At 44.5% G+C, this 20205-nt stretch overlaps 1 protein-coding gene across 5 annotated transcripts in view; it reads right to left on the reverse strand.

Annotated features, from left to right (window-relative positions):
• Positions 1 to 1210: 1210 nt before the first annotated feature.
• The window catches only part of GATB (glutamyl-tRNA amidotransferase subunit B), a 252889-nt gene continuing 233894 nt past the window's right edge, over positions 1211 to 20205 (reverse strand). For 4 of the 5 annotated variants that reach the window (XM_073576265.1, XM_073576264.1, XM_073576261.1 and 1 more), the window contains 2 exons: positions 10153 to 10287; positions 1211 to 3197 (listed from right to left, as the gene is read on the reverse strand). In XM_073576265.1, the coding sequence (XP_073432366.1) occupies positions 3069 to 3197; positions 10153 to 10287 (264 nt within the window). In that variant the 3' untranslated portion in view covers positions 1211 to 3068. Of the gene's footprint in view, positions 3198 to 3241; positions 3838 to 10152; positions 10288 to 20205 lie in introns of those variants that run through there. The other variant, XM_073576262.1, reaches the window with a different exon arrangement.

Consider the following 20205-nt stretch of genomic DNA (forward strand, 5'->3'; position numbering starts at 1 on the left):
CTCTGGGGCAGTTTAGATTTCCCCTTTCTTTCTTTAGGCCTATTTAATTCTCCGGCTGTGATCGAGGGGTCTAGGGCATCTTAGGAACCCCCCACGGCTACTGCTAGTTGTGTTGATAGGTTCAGGGGTCTGCAATCCGATAGCTGCCAACTTCTCTGGTTTTCTGGACTTAGCTAGCATTTCTGTTTTTGCCTCCTACGGTGACTCATTCATAACAGCCCTGCAGTCAGAGGGTACAACGGTGTCAACCCGTACTATCCGTCGGCATCTGAATGAAAAGGGACTGTATGGTAGGAGACCCAGGAAGACCCCACTTCTTACCCCGAGACATAAAAAAGCCAGGCTGGAGTTTGCCAAAACTTACCTGAAAAAGCCTAAAACGTTTTGGAAGAATGTTCTCTTGTCAGATGAGACAAAAGTAGAGCTTTTTGGGCAAAGGCATCAACATAGAGTTTACAGGAGAAAAAAAAAGAGGCATTCAAAGAAAACAGTCCCTACAGTCAAACATGGCGGAGGTTCCCTGATTTTTTTGGGTTGCTTTGCTGCCTCTGGCACTGGACTGCTTGACCGTGTGCATGGCATTATGAAGTCTGAAGACTGCCAACAAATTTTGCAGCATAATGTAGGGCCCAGTGTGAGAAAGCTGGGTCTCCCTCAGAGGTCATGGGTCTTCCAGCAGGACAATGACCCAAAACACACTTCAAAAAGCACTAGAAAATGGTTTGAGAGAAAGCACTGGAGACTTCTAAGGTGGCCAGCAATGAGTCCAAACCTGAATCCCATAGAACACCTGTGGAGAGATCTAAAAATGGCAGTTTGGAGAAGGCACCCTTCAAATATCAGGGACCTGGAGCAGTTTGCCAAAGAAGAATGGTCTAAAATTCCAGCAGAGCATTGTAAGAAACTCATTGATGGTTACCGGAAGCAGCTGGTCACAGTTATTTTGGCTAAAGGTTGTGCAACCAAGTATTAGGCTGAGGGTGCCAATACTTTTGTCTGGCCCATTTTTGGAGTTTTGTGTGACATGATCAATGTTTTGCTTTTTGCTTCATTCCCTTTTGTGTTTTTTTCATTTAAGACAAATTAAATGAAGATGATACCAAAGAATTTGTGTTTGCAATTATTTTCAGGAAGAAACTGAGTATTATCTGACAGAATTGCAGGGGTGTTAATACTTTTGGCTACAACTGTACATACATACACACACACATTGAGCTTTATATATTAGATTTATTTTATGCTCATATTAGAAGCTTCTCATCTTATATATTACAACTTAAATTGTCAAATTAAAAAATAAATGTTGCCCCTGAGTATTTTCCTTTTTTTTTTTTTATCTCCGCCTCTTCCAAGAGACATAACTTTTTTTTGTTTAGAGGTGTATGAGGGTTTGTTTTTTTTGGGAGTTGAGTTGCACTTTTGAATGACACCATTCATATTATCATTAAGTGATGCACTGGAAAGCGGGAAAAAACTCCAAGTGCGTTGAAATTGCCATAAAAATGCACTTTCACAATTGTTTTTTATTTACCATGCTTACTATACGGTAAAACTGACCTGGCAATAAGATTCTCCAGGTCAATACAATTATGCAGATATCAAATGTATAGATTTTTTTTTTTTTTTTTTTTTTTTACTATTTAAGTGGTAAATTTTTTTTTGGGAAAATTAAAGTTTTACTTTTGTCTCCGTTTTCCGAGACCAGTAACATTTTCAATTTTTCGGACACGGGGCTGTGTGAGGGCTCATTTTTGTGTGAGGGCTCACTTTTATGACCACAGCGATATCAAACATGTTTATTTTTCATAGCTTAACCCCTTAACGACCAGAGGTATCTTTGGTTTTGCATTTTCATTTTTGTTCCTTCTTCACAGAGCCATAACTTTTTTATTTTTTGGTCAAAATGGCCATGTGAGGGCTTGTTTTTTTTGTGTTTTTTGGTGATACCAAATATGTGTATGTTTGAATTTTTTTATTGTTTTATTTTGAATGGGGCAAAAGGGGGGTGGATTTGAACTTTTATAATTTTTATATATTTTTAAAAACAATTTTTTTTTTTTCACTTCTGGCATGCTTCAATAGTCTTCATGGGATACTAGAAGCTGCCATAACGCGATCGGCTCTGCTACATACAGACGATTATCAGATCACCTGTACGTAGCAGAATTGCTGACTTGCTATGAACGTCGACCACAGTCGGCGCTCATAGCAATCCGGCACTGACAGGGCAGATATCCAGCATGACTGCTGGAAGCGCATGTTAAATGCTGCTGTCAGAGTTTGACAGCGGCATTTAACGGGTTAATAGCCGCGGGTGGATCGTGATTCCACCCGTGGCTGTTGCGGGCACGTCAGCTGTTCAAAGCAGCCGATATGTGCCAGGAAAGATGTGGGCTCACCGCTGGAACCCACATCAAAGGGAGGGAGTCCGACATCGGTGTAAATTTAAGCCTGATGTCGGAAAGGGGTTAATGGGGAAAAAAAAGGGGGTGATTTGAACTTTTGTTCAGTTTTTCTTGTTTCTAAAAACTTTTTTTCTCTTACTTTTTTTTTTTTTTTTTTTACTGTATTTCTTAGTCTCCTATTGGGTCTTGAAGCTGTGATCATCCAAACGATTGTGTTATACATAGAAGTGCATGAAGCTAAATGCTGGCTTTCACAGGAGTATTGTAATCATAGGCACGGGGGTCTTCAGCAGACCCTTGGTTGTCATAGCAACTTGTCGACGCTCATGATTTTGTCACGGGGTGACGATGGGTGCATGAAATGATGCGTCCTGTTAACGGACGCTGTCAGATTGGGAAGGAAGGTCGACTTGCAAGCCCGCAACAAAGTCTGTGAACAGGTATATGACGTACCAGTACATCATATGTCTGGTAAGGGGCTTAGGTCAATTTTGGTGCTAGAAAATAAGACTGCGTTTTTGAGGTGATTGAGATGAATTTGGGAACCTGTCCAAGACATCACAGGTATTTGAATAGAACCAGTACAGATAATGGCGATTACCAAATACAATAAATAAATTTAAAAGACAACATCAGTTTGTTAATGATAACTTGGATTATTAATTAAGGTAACACTTTTTCTTGTAGTATAGTCTTTACGAGAACTGGATCTGCCCGTCCTTTTGTAGTCTTCTGGACTAAGCCAATAAGTTTGTTCATAACTTTAAGATTTCCTTGTTGTATAGCAGAAACCTAATTAAGAGATGAGAATTGTAAGTAACTGTTTATGAACAGATGCTTGTAATTTAGAATTTACATTTTAGGTTGTTTATTGTCTTACTGCTTGGCACTGAAAACTACAGCTAAATGTCAACTATATATTAACTCCTGGACAGCCAAGAGAGGCCAATAGCGGTTTTCTTCCTTCTTAAAGGGGTTGTGCCTTGCAGCAGACTGCTAAACCTTGACAGCATTTGGTGTGCACACTGTCATGATTTTCTTGTATTTCGCAATTTGCATACTTGCTGTCACATGCTGACTAGATTCTTGCGATTCTTTCAATTCACTTCTATTTAGAGAAGAGATCGAGTTTAGTTGGCACAAGACTGCAAATATGCAAATTGTACACATATGGTCACGTGACCGCCTGCGCGCACCAGAAAATCATGAGAGCGTGTGCACTGACACTATTATTACAAAATGTAACTGGCGACTTTGGTTCCAAGCCCAGAGAACGTTTTTAATTACATATGTAATTTGCCTGATGAGAAATGCTCAGCTACTTACCGGTAGCGGTGTTTTTCAGGAGCCCATGACAGCACCACGAAAGAGGGGATCCACCCTTCGGGGACAGGAAACCTACAGACATAAAAAGGGCGGCCCTCTCTCCCGCCTCAGTTGGATTACAGAGCATGAGAGGACCTCCCTGGTTAGTAGCAATTCATATATACACAGTCAAAGTAAATATTCTTCACCTCTGTGATTAATGTTTAACTGAGAGAAAAGGAGCTGATCCAAGAAGTGAGAGCAGAGGGAGGGAATGCAAAGATGCTGTCATGGGCTCCTGAAAAACACTGCTACTGGTAAGTAGCTGAGCATTTATTCAGTCGCTATGACAGCACCACGAGAGATTTACAGAGATGAAGAGAACTTAGGGAGGGATAGCTGCCTCAAGCACCTTTCTCCCAAACGTGAGGTCGGCGCACCTGCCTAAATCCAATCTATAGTGGTTAAAAAACGTGGATGGAGAGGACCACGTGGCTGCCTTACATATGTCCTCGATGGATACTTCCGATCTCTCTGCCCAGGATGTTTCCATGGCCCGAGTAGAGTGCGCCTTTATGCCTTCCGGAATCTCCAGCCCACCTGCTGTATAAGCAAAAGAAATCGCCTCCCTAATCCACCTAGTTAGGGTGTTTTTGGACACTCTTAAGTCCTTTCCTAGCTCCCTGAAAAGATACAAATAGGGCATTGTCCCTTTTCCATGGTTCTGTGGCCGAAATGTAACTATGGAGGCACCGTCTTACATCTAGGGAATGGAGCTTCTGCTCGGTCGGGCTAGTGGGGTTCGGGCAGAAGGATGGGAGGACTATTTCCTGTAGTCTGTGGAACTTTGAGGCAACCTTGGGCAAATACAAGGGGTCTGGCCTTGCCACCCAGTAATTGTTTGCTAGATTGCAGTTGTAAAATGCCCCTAGAGACGAAACCTGGACTCTAAGCGTATTTGTGGCTAGACCCATCTCCAACCCTTTCTGAAGAAATTCCAATATCTGGTCAATGTGGATCTTCTGACCAACCTCCGCCTCTGAGACTGGTAAGAATCTTCTCCAGACTCTGGCGTAGATATTAGTCGTGGAGGCTTTACTGCTTTTTAATAGGGTGTTGACTAACCCCCGGGAAAACCTCCTCCCCCTTAGCAGTTCCCCCTCAAACTCCACGCCGCTAGGTGTAAGTTGGAAACCCGTGGGTGATATACTGGACCCTGGGACAGAAGGTCCGGGAGCTCTGGGAGAATCCATGGCTGGGACACAGACATCTTCCTCAGCCAAGGAAACCATGGCCTTCTGGGCCAGAATGGGGCTATTAAGATAACGTGAGCCTGTCCTCCAGGATCTTCCTCAGTACCATTGGGATCAGATTCAGTGGGAGGAAGGCATACGCCAGGTCGAAGTTCCACGGGATCAGGAGAGCGTCCACTGCATACGGGTTTTCTCTGGGATCCAGAGAACAAAACATAGGGAGTTGAGTGTTCCTTCTGCTGGCGAACAAATCTATTTCTGGGAGCCCCCATCTGTGTACGATCTGTCCGAAGATGGCCCTCTTTAGTGCCCACTCTCCCTGTTTGAGTCTGTTGCGACTTAGGAAATCGGCTGTTAGATTTTGTTTTCCTTTTATATGGAGGGCTGTAAGGGATAGAAGGTGAACCTCGGCGATCTGAATGATACGAATCACCACATCCATTAAGGGCCTGGACCGGGTTGCCCCCTGGTGGTTAATGTAGTCTACAGTTACCTGGTTGTCTGAGAATATTCTGACGTGTTCGCCCTGTAGGGACATAAGGAAAGCATTTACAGCCCATTCCACGGCTAACAGCTCCTTAAGGTTAGAGGAAAATTTCTGTCCTGACGGTGTCCACGTTCCCTGGACCCACCTGTCCCCCATATGAGCTCTCCAGCCCTTGGGGCTAGCATCCGTGGTTAGAATTCGGGAGATCTGGTTTACCCAGGGAACTCCCCTACGCAGATTTGGAATTAGTGACCACCAACGTAGGGACTGAATGGTATCGTTGGATAAGGTAACTCTACCCTCGAGGCGACCTTCTAGCTGACGGGTATTGTGTAAAATGTCCCAGTGCAGGGTTCTGGTGTGGAATTGGGCTCAGAGTACTGCTGGTATACACGCTGTAAGTGACCCCAACAGTGACAATGCCCCTCTAAGAGTAATCGATGGATTGTCTATTACCCTGAGTATCTGACACTGAATGTTGAATACTTTAGATTCTGGTAACCGACACTCTTGAATATCAGAGTCTAGGATAAGGCCGAGGAACTGTTGTACTTTTAGGGGCTGCAGACGTGACTTCTTAAAATTAATGATCCAACCTAGACCCTGAAGGCTGGATATTACCCTCCCTAATTGGGTGGTGCAGTGAGATTCCGAGTGCCCCACAATTAGTAGATCGTCTAAATAGGGATCACGAGAATGTCTTGTTCATGCAAATGAGCCATAACCTCCGCCATTATCTTTGTGAAGACCCGGGGTGCCACCGCCACCCCGAGGGGAAGTGCCCTGTATAGAAAATGGCCTATAACTCCACCCACTGGAACAGCCACCCTTAGGAATTGCTGATGATCTGCGTGTATTGGGACATGATAATAGGAGTCTTTAAGGTCTAAGACTACCATAAAGCACCCACTGAACAGCAATTTAATCGCCAATTTCACAGACTCCATTTTGAAAGAGTTAAATTCATTGAATTTATTGAGGCTTCTGAGATTAATAATGGTGCGGAAGGAGCCGTCTGGCTTTTTAACTAGAAAGAGGGGGGAGTAGAACCCCTTACCTCTTTGTAGCTCAGGAACCTTCACCAAGACACCCTTCTGGAGAAGATCCTGGATCTCCATCTCCAACGCCTTCTGTTCTGTAGGTGAAGAAAGGATGGGGGTTAGAAGGAACTCCTCACGAGGAGCTTGCTGGAACTCATACCTCAGTCCTGTTCTGATGATGCTCCATATCCAAGGACTGTTTGAAATACATGACCAGGCTGGGTAGAAGGACAACAACCTCCCCCCCACCTGGTCCGGCAGTCATTTCGGATCGCTATGGTCCCGAGGGGGTATTAAACATATAACCCCTACCTCTTCTCCTGGTGTCATATCTGGGTCTTTCTCTTGTTGTTCTCCTACGGTCAAACCATCTTATGGAGGAGTCTCTTCTATAAGGCGATCTTCCCAGATAGGGAAAGCGTTTCTTGCTGTCGCCAGCTTCTCTAAGAGTTCATCTAGCACTTTACCGAATAAGTAAACCCCTTCGCATGGGATACCACATAACTTTGATCTGGCCTGCATGTCACCTGGCCAACATTTGAGCCACAAGGCCCTAGGGGCGGCATTGGAGAAGGCTACGGATCTGGCTGCTAACTTCCCAGAGTCTGCCGACGCGTCTGAGAGGAAGGCCGCCGCTCCCTGGGCTGTAGAGAGGTAGGAAAGAATGTCCTGTCTTGGGACCTTATCTCTAAGTTGCCCTTCCAACTGGTCCAACCATACCATTAAGGACCTGGGGGTACACGTGGCAGCGATCGCTGTCCGTAGGGCTCTAGCTGATGCTTCCCAGGTTCCCTTGAGGAAAACATTCGCCTTCCTGTCCAGCGGGTCCTTTAAGCTACCAAGGTCCTCAAAGGGCAGGCACCTCTTTTTGCACGCTTTGGCGATAGCCGCGTCCAATCTTGGGGCTTTGTCCCATGAGGATGAAGCTGTTTCCTCAAATGGATACCTTCTTTTGAAGGCAGGAGGCAGGGAGCCTTTCCTCTCGGGCTTTTTCCACTCCCGCGTAATAAGGGCACTAACTTTGTCTACCACCGGGAAGGACCTACGATTTCTTCGGTCCAATCCTCGGAACATAATCCTGTACTGACTTCTCTGTTGGGACCTCCTCAATCGCCATTGTGGTGTTTACCGCCTTTAATAGATGATTGACTTGTTCTAGTGGAAGATAGGAGTGGCCCGATCTGGTTTCAGATGATGATGATGAAGAAAAATTTGATTTAAACTCCTGCGAGTCGCTATCGGAGACCAGCATGGGGGATGTAGGGGATTTCTCCCTGAACCCAGTGTCCGGAGAAAGGGATCTAACCGAACCCCTAACCTCCTGACTATCTCCCGTATACTGGAGGTAAAGTCAGCGGTCTCTTCTGTGACAAGGCGCTGTATACAGGGTCTGCATAGCTTCCTTCCCTGACCGTCCAGGAGGGGAACCCCGCATTCCGCACACTCTCTGTGCTTGCTCTTATCAGAGCACTTTTTCCCCTGGTAAAATGGAGAGGGAACATAAGGGGAACAAAAAATCACCAAGGTGAACTTCCTCATAGCTCACTTACCCTGGTTCATAGCAGCGCAGTACCGGGTTCTGTGAGGGGGTCCATCGGAGCCGCTGATCCTTTATGGCTCGTGGATTTTTCTGGTTTCGCCTTCTGAGTAGACCTATGTTTCTCAGAGCGGCTGCTGCTGCTGCTAGACGGCTGCTGGGGTCTTTCTGAAGGCTGAGGCTGCATCTGTGGATGCTCGTCCAGAGGCTCTGCCCGCTCCTGCGACGCCATTCTCCAACAACACCTCGCAGCTGATCTGAGACAGCTAAGTAGCCGGCCAACCCCCAGAACCGCCCCCTATGGGACTCACTGGTGTCCCTCATCCAGGCCTGCCGAGTACCCACTGATGTCCGGCTCCTCCCCCCCCCCCCGAACTAGCCCGCGGCGGGGACCGGAAACCCCCGACCAGGCGCGCGCCGACCAGGTCGCCCAGCCTCCCCAGAGGCGCACCCCCCCGACGTCAGTCCCTCCCCTGCGGCACCCACCTCTGGTGGAAGCAGACGCCCCGGGCCGCGCAGGCGGATGCCCCCGGGCCCGCGCCCCCCGCCGAAGACGACCGCCCCTGGGATCGGACGAGGAGGGACTGCCCGGACCTACCTACCGGGTACTGGCGTCGGGCCTCCAGAAGCAGGCTCTCCCCCTGAAGGCCTCTTCCACCTGCTGCCGCCTGCACCAACAGTCTCCCTGCCGTGCGGCGCTTCCAGTACTCCGGACAGACCGAGGCAGGGGACCCCCGCTGCCTGAATCGGCCTGCCGGGCATGGGATTTCATCCGGACTCCTGAGAGGTATGTCTGAAGGAGTCCCCTGTCAGGGACAGGAAACCAACTGAGGCGTGAGAGAGGGCAGCCCTTTTTATGTCTGTAGGTTTCCTGTCCCCGAAGGGCGGATCCCCTCTCTCGTGGAGCTGTCATGGCGACTGAATAAATATGTATTGGAGATAAGATGATGTACTGGTGGTCTGAAATGGTTAGGGCAGAACTAACTAGATCTAGCACAGCCTTAAAGGGTTACTCTGGAGAGATAAAAATTATCCCAATGCTCATACCTTCATAGACTATTAGGATAACATGAATATTGTGGTTTTCCATCCTCACAGTAGCTGTAATTCTGGGACGCTGGAGCTGCTCCCCCCACCTTATGGGACGTTATGTCAAGGAGGCGTGACCTGCACCTGGCTGGTATCCAGTCCGATATTAGGGGGTGTGGCCAGCTGCAAACAGCTGCAAATTCTCTGATAATATCTGCTTGTATTCAGATCAAGATCAGCGGGTGTGGCCTGCTCCATGATCTATGAATGCAGGGAAAGAGTTATCATCCCAGAGCTGGCTGATGCCGTCACGCCCCCCCGATATGGTGCTGAACACAAGCAGATGGTATCAGAGGGCGGGCTATGTCCCCTGATATGTGACAGAATGTCCCATAAGGTAGGGGGACCATCAAAAAGCAGCACCACCATCACAGAATTACAGCTACTGTGAAGATGGAAAACAGCACCATTCATGTTATTCTAAGTCTATGAAGGTATGAGCATTAGGTTAATTTTTTTTTATCTCCCCAGAGTACCCGTTCGAGTAACACATGTAGCTGAGGCTGCTGGGAAAGTATTCAATAAACTATGCATACAGTAAAAGGAAAAATAGGTTTCCAATGGTCTTTTATTACTTTTAAGGTTCAGATTTTGGAAAAAAAAAAAAAACTCTCAGATAAAGAACTCCCAAACAATTGGTGTTCTCTCTATGAGTAGCACACAAAATTGCTAGAATTTTAAAAAGCAAAATTATTATACCAACCTTTTAACTTCTACAAACTTAATAAAAAGCTGTATTCTTTATAAGCAAAAAGAAATAAATAACATTAATAACCCAAAATGGTTAGAAAGTTTAGCTCTTTAATCTCTTTTTATACCTTTAGCACCCATGCTGGGAAATGCTCCTAATGTTTATAACCACGATGTGACAGACTTCTATGGACCTGACCTATGCCTAAAGAAGCCCTTTAGTATTCAGACAGGAAGTTTGCGGCAGTCAGATGCAACTATATTCAGTTGTATACATCGCTCATATATATTTGCCAAATATGTGTCATAGCCTAATATGTACTAAAAGTATGGGTTAATGCAATACCTCTTCTTTGTGTCCATCTATAATCTTCTGGCAGATGTCTTCTACATGTTTCCTATCAGTGATGAGTCCTAGATTCTTCTCTTTAATTATTTGTGCTGGGGTCTTTTCTTCTCCCTGGCAGAGTTCCTGGAACACCTAGAGTTTACAACAAAGAAAAAGGCTCCAATTAGTCAGCCATTCTGCTTTCTAGGATCTCACTTTCCTCACCAGTGTCATAACTACACCGATTTTAAAACTAATTTGTCTGGCAAGTATATATATACAGATGATTCATTTTTACAGTTTGAGCACAATTATTAGTTTTTTTTTTTGTATTTTTCAAAAGTCATAAGCCTTTCATTCAAGGAGTCTGTCAGCTTCTTAAATGGGATATCTGCAATATTAAAAAAAGGCTTGTAGTTGCTAATAGAGGTAACTGTTGTACCCAGTGCTGGTCATTGACGCCTCTTACAAGGTACTCAGCTACTCTCTGTCAACAGAGCAGCAGTTTCTCTTCCTGTTGACAGGGCGGGACTACTGGAATCATGCTGACTGACAGCCAGCCTCGATTGACAGCCAGCCTCCCCCCAATTAGGCAGTGGGAGTCGGCTGTCAAACAGCAGGACACCAGTAGTCCCGCCCTGTCTACAGGAAAATAAACTGCTGCACTGTTGTCAGGGAGGAGCTGAATATTTTTCAAACGGTCGATGACCGGGTACAACAAACAGGTATTTGCCTCTGTTAGCAACTACATACCTGTACTAAAATGATTTTTTTATTTTCAAGTCCGAGTGTTATAAACTTCTGTGAAGCACTTGGGGGTTCAAAGTGCTCACCACACATCTAGATAAGTTCCGTGGGGGGTCTAGTGTCCAAAATGGGGTCACTTGTGGGGAGTTTCAATAGTTTAGGTACATCAGGGGCTCTCCAAACGCACATGACACCCGCAGACCATTCCATCAAAGTCTGCATTCCAAAACATCACTGCTTCCCTTCCGAGCCCCGACGTGTGTCCATACAGTAGTTTTCTCCCACATATGGGGTGTCAGCGTACTCAGGCCAAATTGGACAACAACTTTTGGGGTCCAATTTCTCCTGTTACCCTTGGGAAAATGAAAAAATTGGGGACTAATTGATCATGTTTCTGGAAAAAATACGATTTTTTTATTTTCATGCCCTGGCATTATAAACTTCTGTGAAGCCCTTGGGGGTTCAAAGTGCTCACCTCACATCTAGATAAGTTCCTTAGTGGGTCTAGTTTTCAAAATGGGGTCATTTGTGGGGGGTTTCCACTGTTTAGGTACATTAGGGGCTCTCCAAAGGCAACATGACACCCGCAGACCATTCCATCAAAGTCTGCATACCAAAACGTCACTACTTCCCTTCCGAGCCCCGACGTGTGCCCATACAGTAGTTTTCACCCACATATGGGGTATCAGCATACTCAGGACAAATTGGACAACAACTTTTGGGGTCCAATTTCTCCTGGTACCCTTGGGAAAATAAAAAAATGGTGACAAAAAGATCATGTTTGTGGAAAAAATACGAATTTTTTATTTTCACGCCCGGGCGTTATAAACTTCTGTGAAGCACTGGAGGGTTCAAAGTGATGACCACACATCTAGATAAGTTCCTTGGGGGGTCTAGTTTACAAAATGGTGTCATTTGTGGGGGGTTTCCACTGTTTAGGTACATTAGGGGCTCTCCAAAGGCAACATGACACCCGCAGACCATTCCATCAAAGTCTGCATTCCAAAACGTCACTACTTCCCTTCCGAGCCCCGACGTGTGCCCATACAGTAGTTTTCTCCCACATATGGGGTATCAGCATACTCAGGACAAATTGGACAACAACTTTTGGGGTCCAATTTCTCCTGGTACCCTTGGGAAAATAAAAAAATGGTGACTAAAAGATCATGTTTGTGGAAAAAATACGAATTATTTATTTTCACGCCCGGGCATTATAAACTTCTGTGAAGCACTGAGGGGGTCAAAGTGCTCACCACACATCTAGATAAGTTCCTTAGGGGGTCTAGTTTCCAAAATGGTGTCATTTGTGGGGGGTTTCCACTGTTTTGGTACATCAGGAGTTTTCCAAACGCGACATGGTGTCCGATCTCAATTCCAGCCAAAAACGTCAAATGGCGCTGCTTCCCTTCCGAGCTCTGCCATGCGCCCAAATAGTGGTTTACCCCCACATGTGGGGTATCAGCGTACTCAGGACAAATTGCACAATAACTTTTAAGGTCCTGTTACCCTTGGAAAAATAAGAATTGAGGGTGAAAAGATCATTTTTGTGGAAAAAATATGATTTTTTAATCGTATGGCTGTATGTTATAAACTTCTGTGAAGCCCATGGGGGTTCAAAGTTCTCACCACACATCTAGATAAGTTCCTTAGGGGGTCTAGTTTCCAAAATGGTGTCATTTGTGGGGGGTTTCCACTGTTTTGGTACATCAGGGGTTTTCCAAACGCGACATGGTGTCCGATCTCAATTCCAGCCAAAAACGTCAAATGGCATTGCTTCCCTTCCGAGCTCTGCCATGCGCCCAAATAGTGGTTTACCCCCACATGTGGGGTATCAGCGTACTCAGGACAAATTGCACAATAACTTTTAGGGTCCTGTTACCCTTGGGAAAATAAAAATTGGGGTGAAAAGATCATTTTTGTGGAAAAAATATGATTTTTTAATTGTACCGCTGTACGTTATAAACTTCTGTAAAGCCCTTGTGGGTTCAAAGTTCTCACCACATATCTAGATAAGTTCCTTGGGGGGTCTAGTTTCCAAAATGGGGTCACTTGTAGGGGGTTTCCACTGTTTAGGTACATCAGGGACTCTCCAAACGTGACATGGCGTCCGATCTGAATTCCAGCCAATTTTGCATTGAAAAAGTCAAACGGCGCTCCTTCCATTCTGAGCTCTGCCATGCGCCGAAACAGTCGTTCCCCCCCACAAATCAAGTATCAGCGTACTCAGGACAAATTGCACAATAACTTTTGCAGTCCAATTTCTCCTGTTACCCTTGGTAAAATAAAAAAAATTGAACCTGAAGTATTTTATTTGTGAAAAAAAGTTAGATGTTCATTTCTTTTTAAATATTCAAAAAAATTCCTGTGACGCACCTAATGGGTTAATAAACTTCTTGAATGTGGTTTTGAGCACCTTAAGGGGTTCAGTTTTTAGAATGGTGTCACTTTTGGGTATTTTCTATCATATAGACCCCTCAAAGTGGCTTCAAATGTGATGTGGTCCTAAAAATAAAATGGTGTTGTAAAAATGAGAAATCGCTGGTCAACTTTTAACCCTTATAACTTCCTAACAAAAAAAAATTTTGGTTCCAAAATTGTGCTGATGTAAAGTAAACATGTGGGAAATGTTACTTATCAAGTTTTTTGTGTGCCATATCTCTGTGATTTAAGGGCATAAAAATTCAAAGTTGGAAAATTGCGAAATTTTCAAAATTTTTGCCAAATTTCCATTTTTTTCACAAATAAACGCAAGTTATTTGAATGAAATTTTACCACTAACATGAAGTACAATATGTCACGAGAAAACAATGTCAGAATCACCGGGATCAATGGAAGCGTTCCAGAGTTATGACCTCATAAAGGTACAGTGGTCAGAATTGTAAAAATTGGCCCGGTCATGAACGTGCAAACCACCCTTGGGGGTGAAGGGGTTAATAATACCAGCCCATAGCAGTACATCTCCTCCCCTTTACTGGTGTTTCAAACATCAGTTCATTAAACCTTTGAAAAGTCTGTCTTCAGATACTCCTTGGCCCAGTCTTGACAATTCAAATTCTGAGCCTTGTTCAGTGGTGGTCAGTTTTCAGTCTCCTTACCTCGGCCATGTCTCTGAACACTTAAAACCTTGTACTTCTGTGCACTACAAGGAGGTTGCATTTCTGGAATATGACAGCACGGTAGGATAATGGGTTCCTGGTCGCTTCACGTTTGATATTTCTCAAATCTTTGGCTGTTAATGTTTATATTTTTTCCTCAACATGATTTTTTTTTAAGGAACCCAATTGACTATTTGCATCAAAATTTTGATGGTTCTGTGATGTGCATAAAATGATATAGTCAAAATACTTACCTACCTAATAATTGTGCACACAGCGTATGTGTTCATGAGAGACGACTTCTTCCACTCTACTACCAACCATAGCAAAGGTGTGGGATGAGTGATACCCACTGGGAGACACCAAGCTCATACCATTGAGTCCAATATTTAACAAAACAGATTGAGTTAGAAAGTACTAGAAAAAAATGGGGTTGATTTAATAATACTGTCTTAAATTTAAACAACTCAATGAGACAAACTGCAAAATGTATACTAGTGACGCTGGCTCCTGTGTCGACATCATCCCCTTGCACTGTACATTAAAATTCCATCATGCTGGTGGAGAGATCAAGACTAAGCTGATGTACAATGTGACAGTCACTTTATTTAGGCTGTATTTACACATCTAGAGGCCCAAAAATGATTGGACTTTCCAGAGGATGGTTTCTCATTAACTACAAAGTGAGGCCAATTCCAAGCACAATGCCATCACTACCAGATGGAAAAATACCCTTTAAAAAACAAAACACAACACTGAGTTACTTTCCTTAGATACTCAAACAGCGCAATAAAAGCTTTACAGTAATTTTTATATATTGTAATTCCTTTTGATTTCTTTATGAAGAACATACATTATGCAGCCAATAATTTCTAAACCTGTACAAGCACAGTAAAATGATCCATGTATCAATGATCACAACAATTAAATATCAAATGTCATGGAAAAGAAAGTTTTCAGAAGATGAAAAAAAGACTAAAAAATATAGTTAATCTCAAACTGTTATATTGCATTAGGCCTCATGCACATGGAAGAGCTGTACAAAGTTTCTCTGACCACCGACATTATTGCCTTAAGCAAAAAGTGTAACTGCTTGTTGCATGAGAATTTCAAGGATCCCCTCTAGTTTTCCTACTAAAAGGGAGTTCTCTTTCTCTCCCTTTCCAATGGAACCATATCCACAACCTCCCATTGTGTGACAGAACATGCATCAACAAAGAGCCTCAACAAGCTTATCAGTTTAAGGTACTCTAGAGGGAACTCTTTATTCCGAAGAGACATCAGTTGCTGCTAGACACAAATTCCCCTCACTCATTGAAAAAATTCTAGCGTAAAGCATGCAAGCCAAGCGTCGCTAGTAAAAAGGTCTTAAGACTTTTTGAAAATTGTGCTAAACTGGTTAACCAAGTATCATGTTTTTGCCATATCATAAATTTACTCTTTGTAAATTGATAAATTCATGCACCTTTTCACACCAATGATAAATCACAAATACTATAATTTATCGATGTCTGGACACGTGTCATCTTTGCTCCACAGAAGAGTTAAAAACAGATATCTGAAATCATCACTGCATAGGATGTGAGGGATCCTGACTACTACGCAAAATGAGCCAAACCCCCTAAACGAACATCAACGTGCCCCTAAATAATAGTCACCATACATCACCATTCAGCGCTGCTATTATTTGGACAAATAATATTAAGTTATTTTTAGTGCATCTGAGTGTATGTTTAGCTTCTATCTTCTCCACTCAAATAGGCCCCAGAGTAGTTATCTCCTAATGACCAGACACAAGTTATAAGTTTTTGGTGAGTGCTACTTGTTTTTGTTTATGATTGACTAGCCTAGTGACTTTTGTATACTCAATTGTAGTTTAAATTTTATTTATTGACATCTAATTTTGGTTTACAACATTTTATTTTTTCAATAGACTTTTTGGAGCATTCACATAACTGTATTTTGCAGTCTTTATTACAGCCACATTTCACGGACCGACTGCAGGTCTCCAGTATCAAACCATCAGCCCAATATTTTTAATGAGGCTGCTGGTTTAGGTTAAGTTTAGGACAGAAGTGTGGCCATAACACGACGGTAAAATACCATTATGTGAAAGAACACTGAACTAAAATTTTAAAATATAAATGTTTTGCTTTTACAGCGATTATTTTGCAGCTAACACTGCAGACAAAATTTACACAATATAACAGTGTCAGGGCTCCTTCCATCTGTAATGTGCATCTAATCCTAGGATCCTGGTAAAGAGGATTTTACAACAGAAACCTCAGATGTTTATCGCTTAAAAGGAATCTGTCAGCAGGTTTTGCTATGTAATCTGAGGACAGCACGAGGTATGGGTTAAACCACAGAATTCCGAGTTGTGTCACTTATCAAGCTGCGTGCGGTTTACTTATAGTGAAGGTTTTATCATCAGAACATTATCATTGCTGTGACTAACTGGCATGCAAGCAGTCGTCTTACCACGCCCCAGGGCTGCCACTAGGAATTTTGGGGCCCCATACTGGTAAAATTTTCGGGGCCCCCTTGAAACTCCGCCCAGGCTCCACCCCAGCCCCGCCTTCACCCCTCGAACTGTCCAAAGTCCCACAGCTCTTTCTTGGAAAAACTCCACTTCTCAAAAATCACACATTAACAGTTCCCATCACCAGATTACACATATAGCCGGCAGCTTTTGTTTTGGCCAAAAGATTTTTTAAGCCGCCACCATAACATGGTAGACTCTTTTGGCCGTGCCCTAATCTACTGTAACCTATTAAATATTTGTTAAAATATGTGATATGATTTAGGTATATTATTATTTTTCAATTTTTAAAATGACCAATAATATCACATGCAAGGGAAAAATACCACCGCACCATGTCCAGACCACATAGTGACCTATAATACCACACAGAAGGAACAAATACCGTCAGACCATGACCAGACCACGTATTACCACCACAGTGACCGAATAATATCACATACGAGGAACAAATACCACCACACCATGACCAGACCACATATTACCACCACAGTGACTGAATAATACAATACTGATCAGTAATAAAAAAACAAGATACTATCACCATAAGTGCCAATATACACAGGAGATCTGTACTTAGTATGCAGTGTCTGTGTATAGGTAATACAGTGATCAATGACATTATACACATGGCCTCTATACAGTGTATAGGTAACACACTAAAGGTACTGTCACACTTAGCGATGTACCAGCGATCCCGACCAGCGATATGACGTGGTCAGGATCGCTGGTGCATCGCTAAGTGGTCGCTAGTGAGCTGCCACACAGGCAGATCTCACTAGCGACATCGCTGGGGTCGGGGGTCGCTACTTACCTGTCACACCAGGCGATCCTGCGTCCTCCCGCCCGGCTCCACGCTCGTCGCTCGTCCTCACAGCAGGAAGCGCCGCAGGAAGCTGACGACGAGAAACAGTCCTGAACGTTCTCGCGCGATCAGCAATAACCAGCGGGGGAGCGGGTCGGAGGTAAGTATCAGACACAGAGATATCGCTAGCAATATCGCTATAACGTCACTAGTTATAGCGATATTGCTAGCGATATCTCTTAGTGTGGCAGGCCCTTTACTCACCAGTGACGTCTCTAGGTGAAGTCCTTCATCTTTGTTTTTCATCTTTCATCCAGCACAGATCATCATCACGTCTTCCAGCCAGGGCTCGTCTCTGCAGGAAATAACATAGATATCTAGAGCTTCGTTTTCAGAACACATTACTTATTTTTCCCAACTTCTACATTACATCACATGAAGAAATAAAGGCGACATAGTGTCGCTCTACACAGTAACAGTACCGCCCCCCCATTTAAAACCGTATACTCAAAAATAAAATATATACATCACTACAGTAATAATATCCCCCATCCTAGCCCCCGTGTGTCTCATTCCTGGCTTCAGCCATACGTTCTCCCATCCCACCCTCATGAGTATCCATTCTACCCCATATGATCTCCCCATCCTGCCTCATCTGTCTCCATCCTGCCCCATGATCCTGCACGATCTGTCTCCAACCCTGCCCCATCTGTCTCCAATCCTGTCCCCAGTGTCTCCAGTCATGCCCCCATATCTTTGATCTTACCCCTTGTGTCTCAAATCATGCCCCGTATCTCCATTCTGCCCCGTGTCTCCAATCATGCCCCGTATCTCATTCTGCCCCTTCCTGTGTTTCACTGTCACATTCTGCCCCCATCGTGTCCAGCATTCTGCCCCATAGTGTCCAGCATTCTGCCCCATCGTGCCCAGCATTCTGCCCCATCATGTCCAGCATTCTGCCCCCATCATGTCCAGCATTCTGCCCCATCGTGTGCAGCATTCTGCCCCCATCATGACCAGCAATCTGCCCCATCGTGTCCAGCAATCTGCCCCATCATGCCCAGCATTCTGCCCCATCGTCACCAGAATTCTGCCCCCATAGTGTCCAGCATTCTGCCCCATCGTGTCCAGCATTCTGCCCCCATTGTCACAAGCATTTTGCCCCATCGTCACCAGCATTCTGCCCCATCGTGTCCAGCATTCTTCCCCCATAGTGTCCAGCATTCTAGTGTCCAACATTCTGCCCCATCGCGTCCAGCATTCTGCCGCATCGTGTCCAGCATAATGCCCCCATAGTGTCCAGCATAATGCCCCATCGCCACCAGCATTCTGCCCCCCGGATCACCGCTCTCAATAAATAAAAAGAAAAAAAACAAAACAAAAAAAAACACAGGCTCTTCTGACCTGGCCGCAGTCCAGCGGCGTAGCTCCGGGCGTCCCTCCATGCAGAAGCACGCGCACCTCGCCGGCGACTGACTGACGTCAGACGCCGGCGAGGTGCGCGCTGCGGCGGACGTCAGCTTCCAGCCTCCGATTGGCTGGCGGCTGTTAACTATTGACGTGCGGGCCCGCATGTCAATAGCGATTATCTGCCGCAGTGCCGAGGGCCCGGTTTAGCATGCCGGTAGGGCCCGGTGAGCAGAAGAGACCATGCGGGTCCCCTCTGCCCACCGGACTCCATACGCCAGTCAGGGCAGTAATTCCCTGATGGCGGCCCTGCCACGCCCCCTCCTTTGAAAAGCAGCTTACTGTCAATAGAATATGTACAAACAAAGCCTGGTGTGGGCATGGTTAGCTTTCTCAGTTCTGCTTCCTGCTGTATCTCATAACTCTGATTGTCTGATTGTATCACAACTCTGATTGCATCACAACCTGGTGACAGATTTCCTTTAACAAATGCAAAACAATTGAATTAATCATCCATAGGCTATAATGCCCCTTTTTAACGCATGTATCATTAACAGCTCATGATGTATGCTTTAAAACACACGCCCAGACACCACACAGTGTTCTCAGTGATTCACAAGCTTAATATTACAAACATGTATACATTGTGGCTTTTCACCAGATGCATTTTATAGTACAATGGAGTCTGCACTATTCCATGCAGTCAAAAATAATAAAAGTGTACTGGCCATGTAGAGGTCAAAGGGATGTATGCATGTATATTGTGGGGATTCGCTCTGGCAGGCAAAGGCAGGGACGTAGTAAAGAGGCACAGGAAGGTTTTCAATCCAAGCTCACTGTTTTATTCACTGTGACAGCAGAAAACAAACACAGTCTTACTTTAGACAAAGCAAAAGACCAGATTGTTTCCAAAGCTTAGGTTCAGGTCCGAGACATGCCAACCTGTTCAGGTCTGACATTGCCACAAAACACCCCTCAGCTCTTTCATACTCGGCAGCAGAAACTGAGAAGTTATGGCTGGCTGTTTGCGCTGTTTTAAGACCTGCAGCTGTGCAATCCTGGCACTGCCCCCAACAACCCGGTAAAGCAGAGAAGATCCAGGACAGGGCTTACCTCTTTCCCGGTTATTCACCCCTGAAAGAGGCACTTCCTGGTAGATATAAATCCACCATCCAACACTATACCCCTCACTATATACACACACGGTTCAAAATCGTTAGTACCCCTCGTTTAATGACAAAAACCCACAATGGAGACAAAACTTGAATCTGACAAAAGTAATAATTAATCAAAAATCTATGAAAATGAACGAATAAGTCAGACATTGCTTTTCAACCATGCTTCCACAGAATTTAAAAAAAAAATAAAACTTATGAAATAGTCCTGGACAGAAATGATGGTACCCTTACCGTAATATTTTGCTGCACAATTTTTTTGGACAATCACTGCAATCAAACGTTTCATGTAACTGTCAA

Source organism: Dendrobates tinctorius, unplaced genomic scaffold (genome assembly GCF_039654945.1).
Source record: "Dendrobates tinctorius isolate UK_male_01 unplaced genomic scaffold, ASM3965494v1 ptg000008l, whole genome shotgun sequence".
NCBI classification, from domain to species: domain Eukaryota; kingdom Metazoa; phylum Chordata; class Amphibia; order Anura; family Dendrobatidae; genus Dendrobates; species Dendrobates tinctorius.